The following is a 22,109-nucleotide window of genomic DNA, read 5'->3' as shown; positions in this document are numbered from 1 at the left end:
GGAGATTAGTGAGGGAGGTGCTGAGGGCCCAAAATGTAGAGGATATGGGAATCCATGGGGGATGGTCATACCTTAAGGGGACGATTCTCCAGGCTCAGAGTATGACAGTCCCTGAGAGGAAAGGGGGAGGGGGAAGAGTGCTCTGAAACCCCCGTGGCTCAGCAAAGGCATTCAAGAATGCCTGAGGGCCAAAAGAGAGGCGTAAACCCGGTGGAAGAGAGGGGTTATCACCAAGGAGGAATACTCCTCCTTGGCCCGTGAGTGTAGGAGGGCCATTAGGAAGGCCAATGTGGGGGTGGAGCCCAGGCTAGCGACCAGGATTAAGGACAACAAAAAGTCCTTCTTCAAATACATTGGGAGTAAGAAGAGGGCACTGGGTAATGTAGGGCCCCTGTTAGACTCAAATGGTAATCTTGTGGCTACGCCAGATGGGAGCCAAAATTTTTAACAAGTTCTTTGCCTCTGTTTTCTTAGACAGGAACCAGGACAGCTCTCCCACCACAGGTAGGGGCAGTCTTGGGGATAGCATTGCCAGGCCTCGGGTCTGCGCAGAAGTAGTTAGGGTTCTTCTGGAAGGGATGGAAGTTTTTAAATCTGCGGGCCCTGATGCCCTCCACCCACCGGTGTTGAGGGAGCTGGTGGGGGTCATTGCTGTCTGCCCTTAGTCTGGCTATATGAGCGATCGTGGTCCATGGACCAGGTACCCAGAGATTGGAAACTAGCTAATGTGGTGCCCATTTATAAGAAAGGGAGAAAGGAAGATTCAGGAAACTATAGGTCCATAAGCCTCACATCGATCTTGGGGAAAATCCTTGAAAAAATTATCAAGGATCACATCTGTGAGGGGCCAGCAGGGGAGATCATGCCCAGGGGAAATCAACATGGGTTCATCAAAGTCAGGACCTGCCAGACCAACCTGATGGCCTTTTATGACCAGGTAACTAAATCCCGGGATGATGGTATCGCCGTGGATGTAGGCTTTCTGGACTTTAAGAAGGCCTTTGACACTGTCTCTCACCCCATTCTCATTAATAAATTGAGCAACTGTGGCATTGATGCCTACACATTTGGATGGGTCAAAAATTGGCTGATGGGGTGCCCCCAGAGAGTGGTGGTGGATGGGTCGTACTCAACCTGGCAGGATGTGAATAGTGGGGTCCCCCAGTGCTCGGTCCTGGGGGCCTACACTGTTCAGCATCTTCATCAGCGACTTGGATGATGATTGGCCTGATGACACCAAGATGTGGGGAGAGGTAGGCACACTCGAAGGGAGAGAGAGGCTGCAATTGGATTTAGACAGACTACAGAAGTGGGCAGATGGTAATAGGATGGGGTTCAATGTAGATCTATGCAGGGTGCTGCACCTGGGGAGCAGGAATCCACAGCATACATACAAGCTGGGGAGCTCCCCCCTTGTGAGCACAGAGGTGGAAAGGGATCTTGGAGTCATTATTGACTCCAAGATGAACATGAGCCACCAATGCCAGACCGCAGCCAGCAAAGCCAACTGCACCTTGTCATGCATCCAAAGATGCATCTCAAGCTGGTCCAGAGAGGTGATACTCCCCCTCTATGCGACACTGGTCCGGCCACAATTGGAGTACTCTGTCCAGTTCTGGGCACCGCACTTTAAGACGGATGTAGCCTGCCTTGAGAGGGCTCAGAGGAGGGCCACCTGCTTGGTTGGAGGGCAACAGGGCAGGCCCTAAGAGGAGAGGCTGAGGGACCTGAACCTGTTCAGCCTCAGCAAGCAGAGGCTGAGGGGCGGGATTTGGTGGCTGTCTACAAACTCATTAGGGGAGAGCAGCAGCAAATAGGAAGGGTCCTATTCCCCCCAGCAGCACCTGGGGTGATGGGGAACAATGGCCAGAAGCTGCTGGAGAATCGGTTCAGGTTAGAGATTAGGAGGCACTATTTCACTGTTAGGGTAGCTAGAATCTGGAACCAACTTCCTAGGGAAGTGGTCCTCACTCCTATCTTGGGTAAATTCAAAAAGAGGTTGGATGAACACCTGTCTGGGGTCATGTGATCCCAGCGTGTGCTCCAGCCAGTGGTGGGGGGTTAGACTAGATGATCTATTCAGGTCCCTTCTGACCCCTAGCTACTATGAAACCAGCCACCATCCTCCATCCCAAGCTCTTACCCTGGGACTTCAGATACTCCCAAATTCATTGGCAGGCATCCTACATGCAGACCCGAGCCCAGAGGGCTTGGGATTCAGCTGCCCCCAATTGATCTTAGTTCACAAAGACATTTTTTTTAAAGAAAATTTGTTGTGTCCAAGACAAATCAGCCAAATCTATTCCAGATCCATTAATCATTTAAGAACCATATATGGCCCTACTACCAGCAGACATCTTCCACCTCCACCTAGGGATTCGAATGTTTCCAGATCATTTGGTGGGCATTCTACGTGCAGACCCAAGCCCAGATGCTTGGGGTTCAGATGCCTCTAGGTTTTGCTTGCCCTCGGCCATATGGCTGCAGAAGCAAGCTAAGGAGGAGTCTCCCAGTTCCATAAAGTGGGTGCAAAGCCAAGATCTTCCCACTGGAAGAAAGTGTGGGGATTACACTTTCCCACTGGAAGAGAAAGTGGGAGGGATACATGACTTCTGTGGGTACTACCCCATGCCAGAAAGGTGGCTAACCCCTATCCTGGGAAAACCATCATGGTGATTGACAGCAGTGATTGATCATCACCTCCCCTGCAAGGTGATCCAAGTCAAGGCTTTGCTACCTCAAGCACCCTGCAGGGGCTTTTTACTGCAAGTGCCCTGGCCACGTCCTTGCCACTCACAGAGGGTGATTACCACCATCAAGCCTCTGAGTACCGAGCTCACAGGCATTGCCCAGAGATTTCTTGCCCCTTTTTTGCTCATTCTCCTCTTCAGGTCTCCTTAGCTCTCTTAGGTCTCATTTGCATTGGATCACTCCACTGTCCAGTTGCTGAGGTTCTCTTAGATCTTAGCAGCAAAGGAAGATGGGCTGCAAATTTAGCTGCATGATTGCTTTTAAAGAAGCACAAGGAAACTTGAAACCTGGACGATGAGTGCTCCTGGTCTGATCTGTGCTCACAGCTTCTCTGTTTGATTCTCTTTGCATAGCAGGTCTGCAATCTACAGTTGACGAGCTGCTGAGATATGGAATGTAACACATCTCAACAGACACTGTCCACTGGTCTGGGACTGAAGGGTAACCATGAGCTTGACTTGTGCCTCCTGCCCATAGTAGCTGTATAGCAGGGGCAGGCAAAATGTGGCCTGCTAGCCACATCTGGCCCTGGCCCATGGAGCATCATCGTAGTGTGAGTGTGTTCATAGGGTGAGTCCCACATGCACACCCTACCATGCACATGCACACACATACCCCCACACACTACCATATACACAGACCCTGAACATCTACACACCTTCACATCCCAGCCACCCTCTCCTGCACACACAGCCCCCCACAAGCCCCATACCCACCCACATGCTTCCTCACCCCACACCTATCCAACCTCCAGACACGCCCACATCCTCCCCACATACCCACACACCCACAGCCCCTGACAAACCTATACCCACCCCCCTATAATATACAAGAGTAAGACTGCATTTAAGCTATTATATACAATTACCTCTATGTACGCTACACAAACGCATGTAAACCAGGACAAAAGTTATTTTTTAAATCAAATTAATGAATGTTTTAGATATTCACTTTTTAGAATATAATTTGGTATTTTTCTGGTTCTGAGATGGCCAAACCCTTTGCTGAAAGGCATACTTCCGTGGTCAAAGGGAGAAACTTCTGGTGGCAAAGGTCAGGGGTTAGGGGCAGGACTTCCAGTCACAAGATGGTGACCAAGGGGCAGAGCTATCTATGTGGCCCTCGACAGTTTGCCAAAACTTGCTAATCAGCCCTCCAGTCAAAATAATTGCCCACTCCTCCCCTGTAATCTCCTGCAGTGGATCTAGTGTTGTACACATGAACATTGCACAGACTAGATTTAACTCTCAGTGCAGTCCATAAAAAAAAACTAAAAACCTCCCACTAAAGTCAAATCAGGCCTAACAGGTGATATTATAGTCTGATCCTGTGAAATAAATTCACTCTGAGTCAAAAGAGCCTAGTACCTAATGGGAAGAAAACAGGTCTATTTGTTAGTGAAACAAGCCTTATGAAAAATTAAAAACTGAACACTGCCAGGTGCCTTTCAGAATGCCTGAGCCACTGCCTAGCTTCTCAGAGCCCTAGCTTGAACTGTTCTCCATGGCATGCTGCCTGCCTCACTTTTTTCCTAAGATATTTGCGGTTCAAATGGGGCTGGGGACTGCTAGAAAGTGGCCAAGCAGAGGGACAGGCACCTTTACCTACAAATGAGAACTGATGTCAACACTGCTGAAGGATACTCAGGATTTGGCTTTGCAAAAGCAGAGAGAGAGGCAAGCAGCTAAGTCCTTGGAGTTGCTGGCCCAGGCCCAAGGCTCCCCCCATTTGGGACAGCCTAGTGTTCAGAGGGATCATTAATCTTTAATCCAGAGCACAAGGTATTTCTTTGTGAGTGTCGCATGTAGCTGAACCAAGCTGGAAGGCGAGACACCCTCAGAAGGTTTGAGAACTAGCGTCGCCACTGGAAAACAATAGCTCAAGAGTCTGACAGTCTTGAACTTTGCAACATTCATCCTCTCCCTCCTCAACTTGCCCCCCCCCCCCACAAATTCAGCAAGGTGAGGAAGTGTGCTCATGCTGGTAAAGAAATGGATACCACAACTGGAAAAGAGATGGACAACCAACACTGCTTCAGGGGATATGATTATCTTCCCCTCTCCCATATAAGCTCAGTTAATGGCTGTAGTGTTTTCAGAACTGTGCCTGTTTTGCTCCAGAGGTTCAGTTTCAGTGCAGAGGTGCATGCACAAATACAGTGCAGCATGCTACAAGCACAATCCCAAATCTGCCACCATCTCTAGACAGGAAAAAAGGTCACCCCTGTGAGATGCTGCAGTGTATTCTGTTTCAGGGTTACACAATGCAGTAGGAATCCCCTGGCTGGAGTTGCACCATGGGCAATGCTGGGCCATTGGAGGTGATGGCTAAAAAGGCCACAAGGTGCAAATCCATGTTCCACTGCAGTGAGGACCAAACTTTTTTGGCAGATATGCCACTCATTAAGCCCAATGCCCTTGAGTGCCACTCTGATCCACTTCCCCTGCTCAGTTTCCTGCTCTTTCTGCTCCTTGCCATGTTCCATGTTCTATTCCCTGCCCTATCTGCCATTGTGCTGCCTGCCACCTACCTGGTCTGCAATGTGCCATACACAGTCTGTCAACTTGTCAGATGTGCCACAGGTTGTCCTCCCTTCTACTGCATTGGCACAATGCAGCTCACAAGTGGCGATGGTGGCACTTTGTTTGCTGGGTAGCACAAATGCTGCCTAATAAGCTGAGTCAAGGTTAGCAAAAGTTTAAGAGTGGTATCCCTGGGAGTGAGTTGTGAGTATGGAGCCAATCACCTTCAGTTAGCTGCTTCTATCACAGTCCAGGAGAGCATGGGGTGGAAACCTCGCCAGGTGCTGTCTGTTTAGTAGCCTAGGAAATGAAACAAAGCACCTCACTGTCCAGTCTATTGGGCAGCCACAGTCTGATGTAAAGGGCTCTGCTGCCCCTTCAGTCTGAAATAAACCCCCAACACTCTCCTTTGCTCCCTTGCTAGATGGGAGGATGTTCTCACAGCTGGATCATGTCTTCAGACTATCAGACATCCTGTGCACTGTTCCTAGACTAGCTGGTCTCTAAACAGGAGCCAAAGGATTGAGATCTTAAAAGCAGTGTCTTTCCTTCCTTTTTCATTCTCTGCTATGTTGTGTTCTTGGCAAAGCATCAGACACCAGGGAGCATTCAACCCAGCTTTAGCCTTCCAGCCCAGAGCAGCACTGGTGTCATCACTCCATCTGCTCAGGCAGCCTGGTTCACTGCATGGGGCAGCAGCTGCTATTGCTGGAATGGAAATCCATGTCCCTCAGGGCATGGCAACAGTCCCTGAGGTAAACAGCACCCTGAAAACCTGTAGAGGAAAGAGATGAGCCCCTAGGGGTCACAGGATTTCCAGGGGATGGTGCTGAGCCATTGGTCTTTGGGCTCAGGCCAAGTCACTGAGTGTCTTGGGCTCTGACTGGGTTTTTTTCTCTTTGGCTGAAAAGTGCCAAATTCCTCAGAAAAACAAATGTAAAAATGCATGGGGGAGGAGGGAGAAGGTGTCCTGGACTTCTTTATTTTACTGCTTCTGGGTCCGATGTAGATTTTTCCATAAGCATGAGGGTATTTTCCTCTCATCTGTCAGTACCACAAGCTGCTTCAGGATCTGAAACCAAGCTGGGGCTGGCTGGTGAATCACCCAGGATGAAAGATCCTGCAGCCACAGCAGAGTGACAAAGGCCTAGATGATGCATGAGCCAGAGTATGCTCAGCAGGGAAAGCTATTTGGGGTCCTCTGAGGCAGGACTGTCCTGGTCAATGCCCACACAGGTGCCAAACCCATATAGGTGGTTATTGCGGGACCTGTCGGTATATGGACGCTTAGTTCACAGCCCAAGAGGCCTGTTTGGATGTTGGCTTCAACACACTAAGGTGGACACTGTGAGGTAGGGGAAGAGTGGCCCTCACACAGGACTTCTCTGAACTATGCCTGCACAACTCTAGATGCCTGGCTGCACATAGTCTGAAATGGGGGGAGTGGCGGGGTGTCTCTCCTCCCTGTCCCCAAAGCCAGGAGCCCCAGCTCCTTTGCTCCACTTCTGTAGGAGTCCACTTCCAGCTGCAGTTCCACAGGACCTAAACCCCACACCTGCTTCAGACAGGCACCAGCAATGACCTGAACTGCTTTCCTACAGTCCTCAGGTACACATTGGAGGAGCCAGCCCAAAGATAGCCTCCTCCAAGGGAAGTGACTTCCAAGCCCACTGGAAACCACCTTCCTCAGGAGCCAGGATGTGACACAGACAGAGGTAGAGAGTCAGTGACAGAAGCAGGACTAGCGCTCTGCTCTTGATCCCAGCCAGGAGCACCAGACCACACTTTCTGATCTTTCTTTGGGCTGCCCCTCAGCCTTGCTGCATTTGGCCACGAGATGGGGCTATTGGAGTGGTTTGATATAAAATGTTGAGTTCCAGCAGATGCTATGCTCTAAAGTCAAAGCATGCTGAGAACTGGGGACCCTCAGTGCAGCCTCCTTACCCCCCAGATACCACCCCATTCCCATTCAAGGCAGTCCAGTGCCTAGCCAATGCCCAGAAATGCTGGCACCGCCTTGCTCCTTGCTGTGCTAGGGCATCAGCTGGCAATAGAGGCCCTTCCAGTCCTGTGACCCCTTTACCACTCTGGGATCAAGTCTCCAGCCAGTTGCTTCCCACACTTACATTGCTGAGCTCTTCCTGGTGCCTAGAAGCTGCAGCCAAACCGAGGGTCTGAGCAAAAACAGCTCCTAATGTGGGGGTTCCTGCTGCCTCTTGGTCTCCAGCCATATTCCAGCCTTCCCCCACTTTGGCATAGAATGTTGTGATGATTTTGCCCCATCCCTCCCTGGACCCCCTTCCTGTCCTCTACTGTGAGGAACAGACTTCCTGGTAATGGGATAAAGAAGACATTTCCTAGGACCCCTGAGGTTACAGCATCTTAAACTTTATTGCATGTTTCAGCCCAACATACATATTAGCCACTGGAATAACAAGGCTCAGGCCCACTGTAAGTGTGGGAGCTTCCAAGCTCTGCCTGGGCCCCACAACTCACAACCTTCCAGGCAGGGCTCTGGACCCTCACTCTTCTTCCCCCTGACCCTCTCAGAAAGGCTTTGGTACAACAGGACAGGCCCACCCCGGCCACACCTCTCACAGGACATTGGGTATGCTCAGGAGTGGTCATAATCTGAAGCACAGATGGGGCCCTACACCTTTGGCAGAGATGTTGGCACACCCTGCTGTGATGCCTACAGATGCCTACTCCTGGAACACCCTGAAGTGAACTGCACTCCCTGCTGGAGACCTACTAATGCTGTTCCCCATCCCACTTCCAACCATGGTACGGATTTCCCCTCTCAGTGCCAGCTGCTTTGGGTTAGGTCCTGAGTACTGCAATAGCAAATGGCCAGGTCTGCTAGATTCCCTTTGCACTCATGCATGCCTCCAGTGGGAGGGACCCCTGTGGGTGACAGCCACTTTTCAACCAGCCAGTGTAAAGTCTCAGCTCTGCAAGAGAAGGAGGCCACAATTTGCCAATCTGACTGGGTCTTTCCCACATGCGGTGGGTGCCTCAGGGTTCATTTCAGACAGGGCTGGCAGGCATCTACCCCCTGCAATAGCACCATCTCCCCTGCTTGGTTCCCCATATCCTCCACCTGCCCTTCCTCCCCTCCGTACTCCTCTTCCTCCTCGCTGTCAGAGTCCTCATAGAGGTTGATGGTGGCTTGCACTGGGAAGTTCTTCAGCAGTTTCTCGCCCTCGCTGTACAGGTAGTCAAAGGACTTGGACTTCGGCCAGAAAAGTCTGGGGGAAAAACAGGCATGAGAAATACAAGTTCTCTCGCTTCCTCCTGGTAACAGCTACAGGGAGGGAAGGCCCAGCCTGTCCTGCCAGGGGCCCTGTATGGGACAATGGAGGGTATGGGAGGGCATCAGAAAGGGGCAGGGGCAGGGACAAGGCTGGCTGTGAGAAGTAGTGGACTAGCAGGAGCGGCAAGTCAGGCATGAGGACATTAGGAAAAGGGGGGCTGGGAGAGCAGGGGAAGCTTCAGCATTGCTGTTTGTGTGAGATTGACATGACTGTAGCCAGCACCATTGGCCCCTCATTTCCAGGAGCTCTAAACACCCCCATCAATGACAGGAAGCAGGCACATGGGGTCCATCCTGCACACGTACCTGACAGGGTGCCGGAAAAGCGCCAATGCTTTGCTGGGCTCATCATCCCCCATCACCTCACCACCATAGGCCTTGGGAAACAAAAAGCAGTGGTTGGGATGTGCCATTCGCAACACACACACCACAGCCCTGCCCCAGAGTGAGGTTAGTGGTGGTGCAAGGGTTCGGTGAATGTAGCTGGTGCAATGGGCTCAAATGGAGAGGACTTGGATGCAACCAAGACAAGGAACAGTTCAGCTGAACAGTAGGAACAATCCCCTTGTCTGTCGGTTCCATCAGCCTGGAGCCAGCTCCAAGTGGAGCAGCCACAGCCCCATCACTTGAGTGATTAACCCTAGAGGAGAACTGAGCTCTATCCAGAGTAGTGGCCTGTCTCTGAGAGGAGCCAGCACCAACTTCATCAGAGAGTGAAACACTGAATGGTTTTTCCCTCCCATCAGGGACAGCCCTCTCCTGCCAGTGGGCACTGGATGGCAGGTGCCCCCAGGCTCAAGGGCTCTTGTTGAATTCCTTTGATTGTGTGACCTATGCTAATGCAGGAAGTTCTTGATGCAAAGTGAATCCAGTTGGATAGTGCTAAAGCCCTTGGCCTTGGCAGCAGCCTGGGAAATTCACTGCCACAGGATATAACCAGCTCTAGATTTGCATCTTCCCCACATCCCCTTGTTCTTGAGTGAGATCCAGGCCAGCCCCAGCCCCAGCCCCAGCCAGTTCACTGCAAGGACCAGCTGTATACCGGCAGGGACCGGAAATCTCCACACAGGCCTTGCCAGCTCTAGATGCTGCCATGTTGGGTGTTCCCCAGAGACTCTCACCAGGGGGCAGTCAGTTAGGGATCAAGAGGAACCTCTGAGGAGTGACAGGATGAGAGGAAAAGGGGGGAAGTTTTGGCTAAATAGTAGGGAAAGCTTCAAGACTAGGAGACCATGGAATCTGTCTCAGGGAGGGGTGGGCTTAGTGCCTCAGGGGCTGCACTGTAGGCATGATGTGAGGGGCCAGATGCCCTCATGAGGCTTTCCATCTCCCCTGGATCTGTGCATCCTCTGCCTGGCACCATTCTCCCCACCCTGACAGGACAGGGTTAAGGGAACTTAACCAGTGAGAACACACTGGTCACTCCCTGCCCCTCAGGAGATTGCACACAGCCAAGTAGGCTGCCCATACTGCATGGCCCACAGAGCAGATGCCAACCCCATGATGAGGTTGAACCTGCTCCCTAGGCCCCAAGGTAGCACAAGGACCCCACAGCCTTCACCCCACTGGCAAGACTGAGAAGAAAATGAAGGCACTGGCTCTCACTCTCTTGAGGGTTTTATCCACTGTAATCTCCCCATGAGCCAAATCCCTGCCCAGCACTAGACTACCCCCAAAGGAATTCCTGCCCTGGCCCAAGCAACAGGCCTCCCTTTCACACTTCAACAGAGGCCTCTGTGTTTGCTCAAGAGGCCTTAAACACATGCATCCTCCAGAACTCCCATAGGCAAGGGGCCATGTGTGGGTTTGAGCCAGCAATCCCTTTAGAGCTTGGCAGTGCCCTACACAGTTGACCACAGGAGGAAGTTTCACATCATAGCTGCTTGCCTTCAGAAAGAAGGACCCCCCCGCACCGCCCATCCCAGAAGGCTCCAAGAGAGGAAAGCCCCGATGTGAGGGCTTGAGGCCAAGATGGACCCTCCACTAAAGAAGGAAGGGATGGGCAGGGTCTACAAGGGAGTCAAGGAGTGCCAGCTGCTTGCTCTCAGGGAAGTGGTGCAAACAGGGCTCAGCAAGGTAAAGTTGCCTGCTGACACTAGCCAAAGCTGCAGCTGCCCCAGCCAAATGCTGTAACCAGGAAGCAGTATTTGTAGGCTCCAAACTCCCCACCAGCAGGGATGCTGTAGGACAGTGTCCCTAGTCAAGCAGCAGTCATGGTACCCTTTGGCCAAGCATAGGAGGCATCCACTCTGTCTTGCCCTGGCCCCTGCATGCAAGCCCTGATTATCTGCCCTCCTGGCACGAGCTCTGGCCCACTGCATCACGGGAAAAGTGATAGTCCTGAACTTTGGGGCCATGTCCCAGTGTCTCCAAGGGCTCCCTCAAGCAAGACTTTCATCCTGAACTGGAAAAAATTGGTCCAGGATGAGCAGTGTAAATAGTGTAATTGAGCCCAGCTAGACAAGGGCCCCAGCTGTTTTAGCAGCTCGTTAACTGACTGGCGATTGTCAGTCTCATGGCTGATGTTAAAAGGGGTTCTAGCAAAGGTTTTTTTCTGCCTTGGATTTCTAAGGGCTGATGCTGAATCTTTGCAGGATCCCCCAGAAGGCAAACCCTGTCCCTCATCTTGCTGCATCTGCTGAGAGGACATGGCACAGAAACTGCTGGGGGCACAATGACCTCCCAACCTGGAAGGATTATGGCTACACCTAAGCAGCTCTGCACTTAGGCAAGTGAATCAACCAGACATGCAGGAGAGCTTGTCAGCCCTTGTGAGGAACTGAATGAGCAGTGGTGCAAACTACTTGGTGTCTGTGGACCCTGTGGGGGGGCACCTCAGACTTTGCTCCCTGAAATGTTGTCTGTTTAGCCAGGGGTCCAGAAGCGAGTGTTAGACTCACTGTGTCCATCTCGTCCTCCTTCTGCCTTGTAATACCCTCAGCAGTGGGCAACCATGGTCTCCAAAGGGGCAGGGATCTGTGGGAGCAAGAGAAGGAGAAAAGTCTTGCTTGGACAAGTCAAGGAGCTTTGTGTCTTTGAAAAGCTCCAACTCACCCCAGCAGAGAGCAGCATCCTTGCCAAGGTGCACCCTCCTCCCCCTTACACCCCCGCCAGCAGCCTTGCCCAGCCAAGCCTATGTAACACACCAAACCCCGCTCAACCCGTAGGCACAGACAATGCAGCCCCATACTTTGAATCTGCAGCCATCATGTCTCACACTGTGGGCAATTCATTGCTTCCTCATCCTATTCACTGGGTTTACAGACCTACCCTTCCCTAAACCTGCCAGGGTCTTTACATTATGAGCCAGTGCTGTTGTTACATTGTGACCCATCCAGCTCTCAGGGATCTGTGACAGCCTGTGAAGCACTCCACTCTGAGGAATAGGAGCAAGGGAATAAGGGCTGGCAGTTACAGCAGGACAGATGCAGGGACCCCAGGGTCCTCCACCTGGTGCTGCCATGGAGGTCCCTTCCTCCCTCTGTACTTCAGTTTGCCATTGCTGAAGTGGGCCTGTTAGAGAGAGGGTTGGAGGCTTGTCTCAATGCTGTATCTGGGGGCCCCCAGTTGTGCTTGGGCAAGAGAAGTGCCAAATCTTAGAATGAACATTTGTCCCCTCCCCACTGCACCACCCACCTCTCCGAACCCCAGCTCCCACTGCCCCTTTGCCAGCAGGCCCATGGCAGCACCCACCCTGCACCCTCCTCTGCCAGGCCCATCTCCAGCCTGGCCTCACCCACAGAAGGGGCATTATAGCCACACAGCGACCAAGAGCCTAGTTACCTTCCTCCTTGGTGTAGCCCCTGAGCAGGGCTCCGGCAGCCTGAGGGGAGAGGGGATGGGTTAAACCAGCCACGCAGCACTGGGCAAGATTGAGCAGCAGCTTCCATGGTGTGTTCTGGGGATGAATGTCTGTCTCAACTGCCTGGGGCCTTTCTTAGGAAACCTTTATAGCCCTCCTGGTCTGGTGGCTCAAATTGTCAGGGCAGGAGCAGGGGGTAAAAGCTGGGGCGGGGGGGGAGCAGGAGGTCCCAGGGTGTGAAATTTGTCCCAGTTGTGTAAACAGTGTGTCCACAGGGGGGCCAGGGGCTTTGTCGGCTCTGGTGAAAAAGCAAAACACAGAAGGGGAAAAGTCAGGCACCATTTGTGAGAAAAGTCCCAGGTGGGCTGGGGATAGGGACAATTAATGAGGGTGATTAGGAGCTCTTTGTACCCACAGGCACAGGGGAGCATGATGGATTCGGGAGTTGGAAGGGGCGGGGGCATGCAGGAGGAAATCATTCTGTGCTAAGGGGTATCCAGGGAATGACACTGGGAGAGGAGAGGGCAAGAGACAAGGGATGGAAATGGGAGCAGAGGAGGGAGAAAGAGAGAAGGCAGGAAGAGGGGCGGGAAAGCAAAGGAGAGACATGGAGATTAACTGGGTGCACCAAGGCCATGGAACTTGCTCAGACAATAGCCACATTCTCCCCCTGGGCTGGATCCTCCTAGGGAAGCAAGGTCCAGCCCTGGGTGTGGAGACCTGCTGTGTGCCAAGTCTGTGCCAGTCCTCATGCAGCTCCCTGGGCTGTATGGTACCAGGGCAGCAGTTTGATAGCACAGAGAGGACAGCTGGATCCCCAGCACTGTGCCAGGGTCAGGGGCACCCCACTGTATGGGAAGTGGAGCTAGTGGGATCTGGGTGCACAATTGGAAGGGAAGGCAAGACATAGGAACCCCAAGGCAGGAAAGGATACTGTGCTGCCCTTTCCTCCACTGGGGCTCTTAGGTGCATCAGTCATTGCCAGCGAACCAGTTTCCTGTGGCAGGCAGAAACCAGCCCATTTCCCTGGAATTGTACATGAGAGGGACCTGTAGTTCAGCACAGGAGACTGAAGGACAGATTATAGCCAGAGCTGGGGAAATCCAGACCACGCTTTGGCTTCAGTATCTCTGTCAAGCTGCCTCAGCTTCAGTTTCCACCCCCCTCCGCCCTCAACACCCTTCAGCCTAAGGCAGTGGCTCTCATTCTTTTAAGGCTCAAGGTACCTCTCAGAAAACACCAGCTCTGAGCTTTCACTCATTTCTTGACTACGGAAAAATAATAGAGCAATTGTTTTGGTGCAAAGAACTCAACAAAGCCCACAACAGGTCAGAATGGTTTTGACACTCTGGATTCCTATTTGAAATCACTGGGTTTTTCTTGCACACCTAACACTGCTAGTATTGCACAGCACCCTTAAAGGGTCTCATGGCACCCTGATTGAGAATCACAGATCAAAGGCTTGCCCCAGCCCTACAGGCCATCAGACTCACATGCTTAGGGCACACCAGTATAAATAGCAAGTGAGGAAGGGATGCAGCCAGCATCACAGTGAGCTGGGGACCTACTTACAGCTGGACCAACTACCAGTAGCCTCTAGTACCAGTCCTAAGCAGGGCTTAAACTCACACCTCTGAAGCAGAGAGCAATAACTGCCCTCTTTAGCACTCCCCTGCTATCAGCTCCACCTCCCAGGCCTGCAACCCCACAGAAACCAGCTGGCATGGTTTCTGTGGGGTGGTAGGACCATGCTGAGTGCTCCACTGCAGGGGTGGGATCTCTCTTCCTCGGCAGAGTCCTCCCTCTGCACTCCCAGCCCAGCAGAGTATAAGGGGGATCCCTGAGTCCTCCCACCCCCAAGATGAACCAGAGTTACTGGCTGACACTGAGCCTCCATTGGGGTTTCCTTAGGAGCTGGAACACACACCCACAGATCAGGGCCACTTTTAACAAATAGGTCTATTGAATGGTTCCTCAATCAGAGCCCACTCCTGTGCTCCACACCCCCCTCTGGAGATACTCCACACATGCTTCTCAGCTGGCCTGAATCTCACTCCATCTCAGGCCAAAGGGCATTAATGAAGCTTTAATAGGATTTGTTGAGAGGCCTCTGATTAACACGTATTCCCAGGGAGTGACGGGTTAGTCCAGCACTGTCACACCCAGCTACCCTCTTCTCTCAGCCTAGGCTGATCTCTGCTCCCCTTGGTCCTGCTGGAATGGAGCCATGATAAGCCCTAGCACCTCCTTCTATGAGCCCCAGCTTTTGGGCCAGGAGGAAGGAACTGGAGGCTCATAGAAGGAGTCAAAGCAAAACAGACTTTACCCAGGGACCTGCCTAAGGCATCTGAACTGCTGAGCATTGCGATCCTGAGACTGTAGGGGCTGTGGACACATTCTGTCCTTCCGGACTGAGTCACAGTCAGACTCACCCTAGGCAGCTCCTCACCCCTTTGGGGGATCCTGCTTTCTCACTCCCCCAGAGACATGGTGTGAAGAAATCCCCACCACTGTTCCCTCCCCTCTGATGAAGAGCTTTCTCCATGATCAATCTAGCTCACTCTCACTCCATACACTGCTCTGACCCCTGGGATTTGGCATTGACTCTAGTCCTGGCAAAGTGACCATAGGCTTGGGAACATAAAGCTAGCACCTTTGCAGAAAGGACCCATCAACCTAGGGACAATCCAACTACGAAAAACACGGCTGTGTGCCTGTGGCAAACATTTCTGAGCACAGTGGTGTCTGGCTGATGCCTTAAGCTTAGTTCCCAAGTGTACACTAGTTTCTGCTAGTACAATGCAAGGACTTCAAGTCAACTCAGAGACTCATCACAATGGCCTGCTAACATCTAATTGTTAATACCTACTGCTCCATGCTTTGGAAAAATCTATTCCTCAGGCTTTTGAGTCATATCATTGAAAGCTCACACCCACCACAACATGTGCATCTCTCTGCATGCTTCCAATTTAAAAAAGACAGCCTGGGGAGAATTTGACCCCAAGAAGAACCAAAGACTCCATGAAGTGCTCCATCAAATACCCTCTGCCTGTTAACTTTGTATGGAAAGTGTTCAGATACTTAGGGGACGGACAGCAAGATAAACTCCTAAAAGGAACAGGTATTCTCAATCTTATATTACAGATGAGGAGACTGAGTCATGGAGAAGGTAAGTGCCTTCCTCACAGTTGCGCTGCACCTCAGTAACAGAGCTCTGGGGGAGATGGGAGTGGATTGGGCACGGAGTTTTCCAACAAAATGGTTTCATGCCAGTTTTAACAAGCAAGGGATTGCTAGTCCAAAGCACAAGAGCATGTGAAATCTCACACATCCAGAAGAGCCAGTAGTCTAGCTTTCAAGCGATTCAGCTGGATCATAGAAGATCTCAGTTCAAGTTCCTGCTCAACCTGATTCAGACCAGGCACACATCAGTTTTCTAACAGTCAGGAAGAGGGCCTCAGTCACTGGGCTACTGCTGGACAAGGGGGAGGTCGTTCCACTTTCAATAAACAGTTAAACATTCACTGAAGCAGGGGCTTGAACCTTGGTCTCCCACTACCCAGGAAAGTCCCTGATAAATAAGCTCCAGGTTCAGACTCGGTCTGACTTTCTTCTGGTGGAATAGCTCCACTTTGCATGAATAATTATTGAATGCTAATGGGGCCAGTGAGAGTGTGACCATGTGGGGCCAACTCTACAGCCTAGTGGGTCTGTTACTCACCAATGATATGAGAGACCAAGGTCCAAGACCCTTCTCAGGGGAGGATTTAATTATCTATGCAAAATGGAGGAGCCCCAAAGAAGAGAGTTGGAAAGTCCTGCCTACCTGGAAGAACCCAATGGCCAAGTACTTTTTGAAGGCAGGAGGACTAAGTTCAAAGCCCTGGCCTTAACCAAGCAGAACTGGGCCTTGAACCATGATCCCCTACATGCTAGACAAGTTCATGAACTACTTCACTCTGGGCTGGGGGGAGGAGAAGTTCCCCTCTTGCTTTCAGGAAAAGCTTCATCCCAGAGCAAGAGAGGAAAGAACTGGTATTCCCTAAGGCCAGGTCTCCTTGCTACAACCAGGGGCACTCCATAAAGGGCAGCACTGAGGCAATGGAGCTGCCATAATGAGGCCTAAGTGAGCACCGATTAATACAGCCAAGACAGGTACCCTAAGAGTGGCTCTGGATGTACGCTTAGTGCTGCTGTAAGGTAACGGCCCACCTTCTTTTTTGGGAATTGGGCTGCACAGAGCAGGAGAGAGTGTCTAGGATGTGCACTGTATCAGTACAGACAAAGAAACACTGTCCTTCAGTACTGGCCACAAACAGCCTGCCCATCTCTCTCTGGGCTTCATCATAATGGCACCAAGGAACCCATGTGTTCCCCAGAAGTGCACAGGACGAGCAAGGGGATGAGCAGGTAAAGAAAAGTAATTTAGACAAAGTACTGAAGGACACCTTTCTTTCCCTCCCCCATTGCCTCTGAGGGGGCTCACTCCAGAGGTCCATTTGCTATTCTCCTTAGCAAGTATGAACCAGATTAGACATGCCCAGGGCGGCCACAAAGGGCAGGCAGGTCATCTCCCAAGAGGGACAAGGAAAGAAAAGAGCAAATGGTCCCAGCAAGGCCCTGAGTATTGTGTCCAAATGTCCCAAATGTTCCATCTCTGAGAACAAGCTTATGAAGCCCTTCAGCAGAGCACAATTTGTCACTGGTGGGGCTCCCCTCTTCCCTCCACTGGTGGCCACATCCTGGCTGCTGAGTGCATGTAGGATGTGCGGGGCCTGTTGCATCTTCCCATTTGTTTCTCATTTGGGCTTAGAGTCTTAGAATAACAAACCCTGCAGAGGCCAAGGAAAGCTGTTGGGAGAGGAGCTGCCAGCCAAGGCAGATCGCTCTCAAACCACATATCCCTGAACATCAGGTAGGGAAAGGCCTTACAGCCTCTGGTAAGAAGCCAGAGGTGATCACAGAGGTGCAATTTGCAGACAGGCAGGGGTGAGAGGCCAACAGGCAGACAGGGATACTACTGGGTGGATTTTCTAAATCCACCTCCTTCCATTTAAAATGTGGAGTGCCAGTGTCTGTAAGGCATCGTGTGCACATTTGCACCCCTCTGCGAGGCATCCCACTGTGAAGAATCACATTGCCTTATGGCCACAGCTCAGAGGGCCTGGGAGAATGAAAAACACAGACCCCGCAAAGGAGAGATGGATTACAAAAATGTGGCCTAAGCCCTGAGCAGATAGCAAGCACTGAGGAGATCTGTGCCGGGTGTGCAAGGTGGGTGCAGTCCACAGAATGTTATCTGTGCACTCTGGCCAGTGTGGTGTTATCTGACTCTCGTCTCTGCCTGGGTCTCGCACTCCCCTAAAGGCAAGAGATCTTTTACTGGTGGTTTTAATCAGAATAGCCCCAGTTGCATCACCACATTCTCATGGCTGAGTGGCTTGACCCTTCAGAGATGTTGCCTGTGGCCATCAGTTAGGTGCATAGGTTCAAAAGTTTCCACTATAAAGACCCTAATGCCTAGTGGTGTTCAATGGGCTGAGGCTCATTTCTGCTGTGCTTTAAAACAACGAGGACCTGGCCCAGCCAGAGAAATGTGCTAATAACCTGTCTGGATGCTGCATGTTTTGCAGGCTTCAGGCCAGCAGCTCCAACAGTTTGGCCCTGATTGGCAGAAGGACTGAGCACCTGTTGCTCCAGAGGAAGTCAATGAGTCATAGGTGCTCAGCACCACTGAGAGTTAGGTCTCTCATGCTAGCCCTACACCAACAGCCTGTGAGTTTGGGCTCTGCATAGCCCCGATACAGCAATAAAGCAGTGAAGTAAGCTCCCCCATCAGACACTCTCTCTCAATAACTTCCATGTTTCTAGACACCTAGCTCCCAAAATTGACACCTTCTAAGTAATCATGCAGCAAAGGCCCAATCCTATGAAGTGCAGATGGTCCTCTGTTGCTGTGGGTGGAAATGCAGGCCCAGGGGATTAAGTGAAAATACCTGGCACCTCTGGGCTGGTTGAAGGTACTCGTTCTTCATCCTCTCTCATGCCTCTCTGCAAACTTGTTGGGGCTCAGGCATCACAGGTGGGTCATAAAGATCATTATTTTAAAGATCATTGTTTAGGCCTGACTGACATGAGTTTGTCGCTCTAGCCTTATAACCTCACTCTCATTCAACACCCCAACCAACTCACACTTCTGACTAGCTTCCACCACAATCTCATGATCCATCCCTGACCATCCTTCCTCCTGCTCCCACACTGAGCCTCACATTGGCTCATGTTATGTTTTAATAATGCCAAAAGAAAGCAGCCACTAGAATTTACAAACCACGTGTGGCCCCACGTGTGACTTCCTAAATTGACCCTCAGTGTTTGGCAGTTGAAAATAGCAGTTTCTTTGGCTCAGGGAAACGGTCTTAGCTGATCTGTAAAGTGCGCGTCTCAGGGAATAAGATTGACCTCCCAACATGAGACCAAGCTGGAGGTCTGTACCACTAACCAACCTGTCCTGCCATTTAGTTCAAAGCCATTCCCAGCTCCCAGAGGGCACTAAGCTGGTCATTACCAGTATGGTCTCCATCACATGGACAACATGTTTGTCTTGAGTAGGAAACTGGACATCTTGGCTTGTCCCTTTGCTCTAAAGCGTCTCTTTGCCATTTGATAAAGCAGAACACTGACAAGAAAATACAGACTCCCTTATGTCAGTCAGATAGTGTGTTCCCAGCTTTCACTGACCACACAACTGAGGTCTGAAGGTCTCTCTCATTTGCAGCCTGCCTAAACAGGACCCTTCACACTGTCTTTCCTCTAGTCTGTTCAGCATCACTTTCCCAGGAGCTGCTCAAAGGGCCCTGCATTTCTGGAGGCAGGTTTGAGAGCTAGGGAAGGCCTGAAGGCATAGGCAGCAGAAGGCCAGGGCTTGCAAACTAATTTTGCAGCAGCCAACAACAGCAGCAGCACCATGGCGCAGCTCGGCATGAAGCCAGGCCAGCACTCCACACACGCTCAGTGCCCCCCACACACTCAGCACCCTCCACACACCTGAGGAAGAAGCTAACCATTCAAGTGTCACACTGCGCAGAGCACAATGGGAGTTGTAGTTCTCATGCTAATGCATGCATTCACCCCCTCTCCCCCAAATAATATTTTCTCCCTCCATCTATGCCTGAAACCTGATATTAGACAGGTCTGATAACAGTCATGCTGACTGCTCTGTCAGTATGGCTATCCTGGATCACACATCCCAGAATCCTGTATCAGCTCTCCCATCTCACAACCAGCACCAGCCAAAATATGATCATATGGGTGGACAGGAATCTGGAAAACATAGCCTGCAATTGGAGACTTCACACCTCTGCACCACAAATGATTTCTCCCTTGCTCTTTACATAGATGCCACCTCAGCCAGTGGAAAGTGTTGGCACACTCTGCTTGGCTGTCACCTCCCCACCCCTCTGGAACCAGCACACTTATGAGCTTGTGGTGGAGTGTCAGGGAAAGGTCACACCATCAACCCCTCCACCCATCCTCATCCCTCATCCCCACATACTTTCTGCATGCCTGATTGGTCTGGATTTCTCACACTAGATGCACCCCATGGGGTTGAATGCTTGCAATCTGACTGCAGAACTGTGACCAATCCATGCCATATCTAACATCACAAAGACAACAGAGTGGTGACTTTGATCTGAGTAGCTTGATCTCCTAAGCTAAGCAGAGCTGGATCTGGCCAATGCCTGGATGGCAGCTCTCCAAGGGAAAGTTATGTGCTTCAGGATGTGCCGCTAGATGTTGGGTATGGAGGGGGACAGGAATAGCAGAGGTAGAATGAAGCTTCTGCACTGACCTAAGACAACTTGAAAGCCATCACCTCCATGCCTCGTCAACACCTTCAATTTCAAAATGCGCCTTAGGATGATTATATCATGCTGCCTTCTCAATACATTGCTTGCAGGTGGAGAGATGATATTGTGTTTTCCAGACAGATGTCTCACCTTCTCTCTGCCCCATTTGCATCATACCTCACAGAGTCCATAACACACCAGGAGCTATGGGAGTACGTAGAGTCAGACCAACACCAAGGCAACACTCCAACCACTGCAGGATGTTGTGCTCCTCAGTTTGCATTTGTTTGCTCCAGACCATCTTCTGGGTCCATCCTTCTCCCATAAGACATACAGGAAACCCCGTTCAAGAAAATACCTAAGGGGCAAATTCATAGAAAATAGGCAAAAAAGGCACCCAACTCCTCAATTTGTTACGAGCAGGAAAGGGTTTATTTGGATCTGCTGTAAGCCTCTGACCCTGGCGAGATTTGCAGATGGATTTTGCAAAGCTGCAGCTGAACAATGAGCAAACCCTGATCCCCCTCCATCTCATCCCCCCCTTTGCTGTCCATGGGCCAAGAGGCACCTTCTTGTGGCACTTTCTTGACTCATGCCCACTGTGCAATCTCTGCTGTACTGCTCAGCCGTTCACCACTGGTGCTGCTCCCCACCTACTCCTGTAAGTACTCCAAGGCCTTGTGCATTTTCCTCCATGTGCCAGTTTGCCCCTTTGAGATTTCCCCTTACTGGTTTCTGCATCCCCTGTCCTGAGCTGGACTATCCTGATCACCTGAGTGCCATGTCACTATCCCATGTGCAAAGGCTGCCGCTGGCTCTCAGCCTCTCTTACTTTTGGGGGCTGCTTTTCAGAGATGGGAAATTCAGGCACTGCCTATGTGAGTTTGAAAGGTAAAAATACACTTGTGTTCAGCTCCTAGATGCTACTTTGTAGCTGTATCAGGAGACAGCCTCAACCCTGTGGCATAAAATAGGCTGTGGGAACCTGGGAATCACGGGGGCCATGCCAAGACTTCATAGCCAAGGGTACATGAGACATGCCTATGGCACAGAACCAGAGTAACCAAGACCAATGTTAGTCCATAGGCTGCTGGGCTGGGGAAGAGCTGACACAGCAGATTAACAAAGAAATACTGGGGATATCTGCAACAAAATGGGATGCAGAACTGGGGAGGAAAAGAGGTTCTTGGGGCGTGTTAACTCTTTCTCGGGCTGTTACTGGCCAAGTCTGCCATTGGTTGCCACAGAAAGAGTCAGCTAGCCATGCCACATCTGTGTGCTTTGGTGGGAACTCAAGGCAGCACAGGGAAGGAAGGAAGCAATCAGGCTGGAGGATAAGTACTGACCTGTAGCAACACCCCTGATGTGCATCCACAAGGCAGCCTGCTGGGCTATCGTGGACTTCGCACTGTGGGGGAAAAGTGGGCATAGAGAAAGAAAAGATCACTGAGGGCCAAAGACAGGGAATGAATGAAGGAACCAGAGCCTCAAGCAGCCGGTGAGGACAGGGCTGTGAACACCATAGAGCTCTCCTCTTATACTGCTACGAAATGGGTGCATGGGTTGATGCTGAGTTTGTTTTTTTCTTTATGTCAAGTGAACTGCTAAATGTTAGGTAGCCTGCCCCCTCTGGCCTTGGGGCCAGCTAGCCCTACTTACATAGAGCAAGGGTGTCAAACTCATCTCAGGCCCTGGGTCACATCCAGATCTCAGGGGCTGCTCCTGGGCCAGGTCCGTGGGGCCACATTTTGGTAGCAGTGTGGGTCTGGGACCAGGTGGCTGTACAGAGCCACATGTGGATAATGTGAAGTTGGGGTCCTGAGTTGACAAGGAGCCAGGTGTGTGTGGCAGTGCAGAGGTCTGAATGGGCAGTG

At 51.3% G+C, this 22,109-nt stretch overlaps 1 protein-coding gene across 1 annotated transcript; it reads right to left on the bottom strand.

Annotated features, from left to right (window-relative positions):
- Positions 1-7,680: 7,680 nt before the first annotated feature.
- On the bottom strand, positions 7,681-21,707 carry RIPPLY1 (ripply transcriptional repressor 1). Its single transcript, XM_090061494.1, has 6 exons — positions 21,582-21,707; positions 20,238-20,593; positions 12,370-12,686; positions 11,487-11,562; positions 8,893-8,963; positions 7,681-8,521 (listed from the first exon to the last, which is right to left on the bottom strand). Exons 3-6 carry the CDS (start codon positions 12,474-12,476, stop codon positions 8,296-8,298), a joined length of 480 nt encoding a protein of 159 aa, XP_089917620.1. The 5' UTR covers positions 12,477-12,686; positions 20,238-20,593; positions 21,582-21,707; the 3' UTR covers positions 7,681-8,295.
- Positions 21,708-22,109: the final 402 nt, after the last annotated feature.

The sequence above is a fragment of the Crocodylus siamensis genome, chromosome 8, assembly GCF_052110815.1.
Source record: "Crocodylus siamensis isolate JL-2025a chromosome 8, ASM5211081v1, whole genome shotgun sequence".
Classification (NCBI taxonomy): domain Eukaryota; kingdom Metazoa; phylum Chordata; order Crocodylia; family Crocodylidae; genus Crocodylus; species Crocodylus siamensis.
The sequence above is the reverse complement of the archived record's forward strand: the minus strand, read 5'-3'. Positions and strand labels throughout refer to the sequence as shown.

Excerpts from the sequence above, each read along its gene's own strand:
- RIPPLY1 (XM_090061494.1), bottom strand. The coding sequence starts at position 12,476 with ATGGAAGCTGCTGCTCAATCTTGCCCAGTGCTGCGTGGCTGGTTTAAC. Across the intron at positions 11,563-12,369 it reads GGGCTACACCAAGGAGGAAG|ATCCCTGCCCCTTTGGAGAC; the intron begins GTAACTAGGCTC and ends TTGCTCCCACAG. Across the intron at positions 8,964-11,486 it reads AGGAGGACGAGATGGACACA|GCCTATGGTGGTGAGGTGAT; the intron begins GTGAGTCTAACA and ends TTGTTTCCCAAG.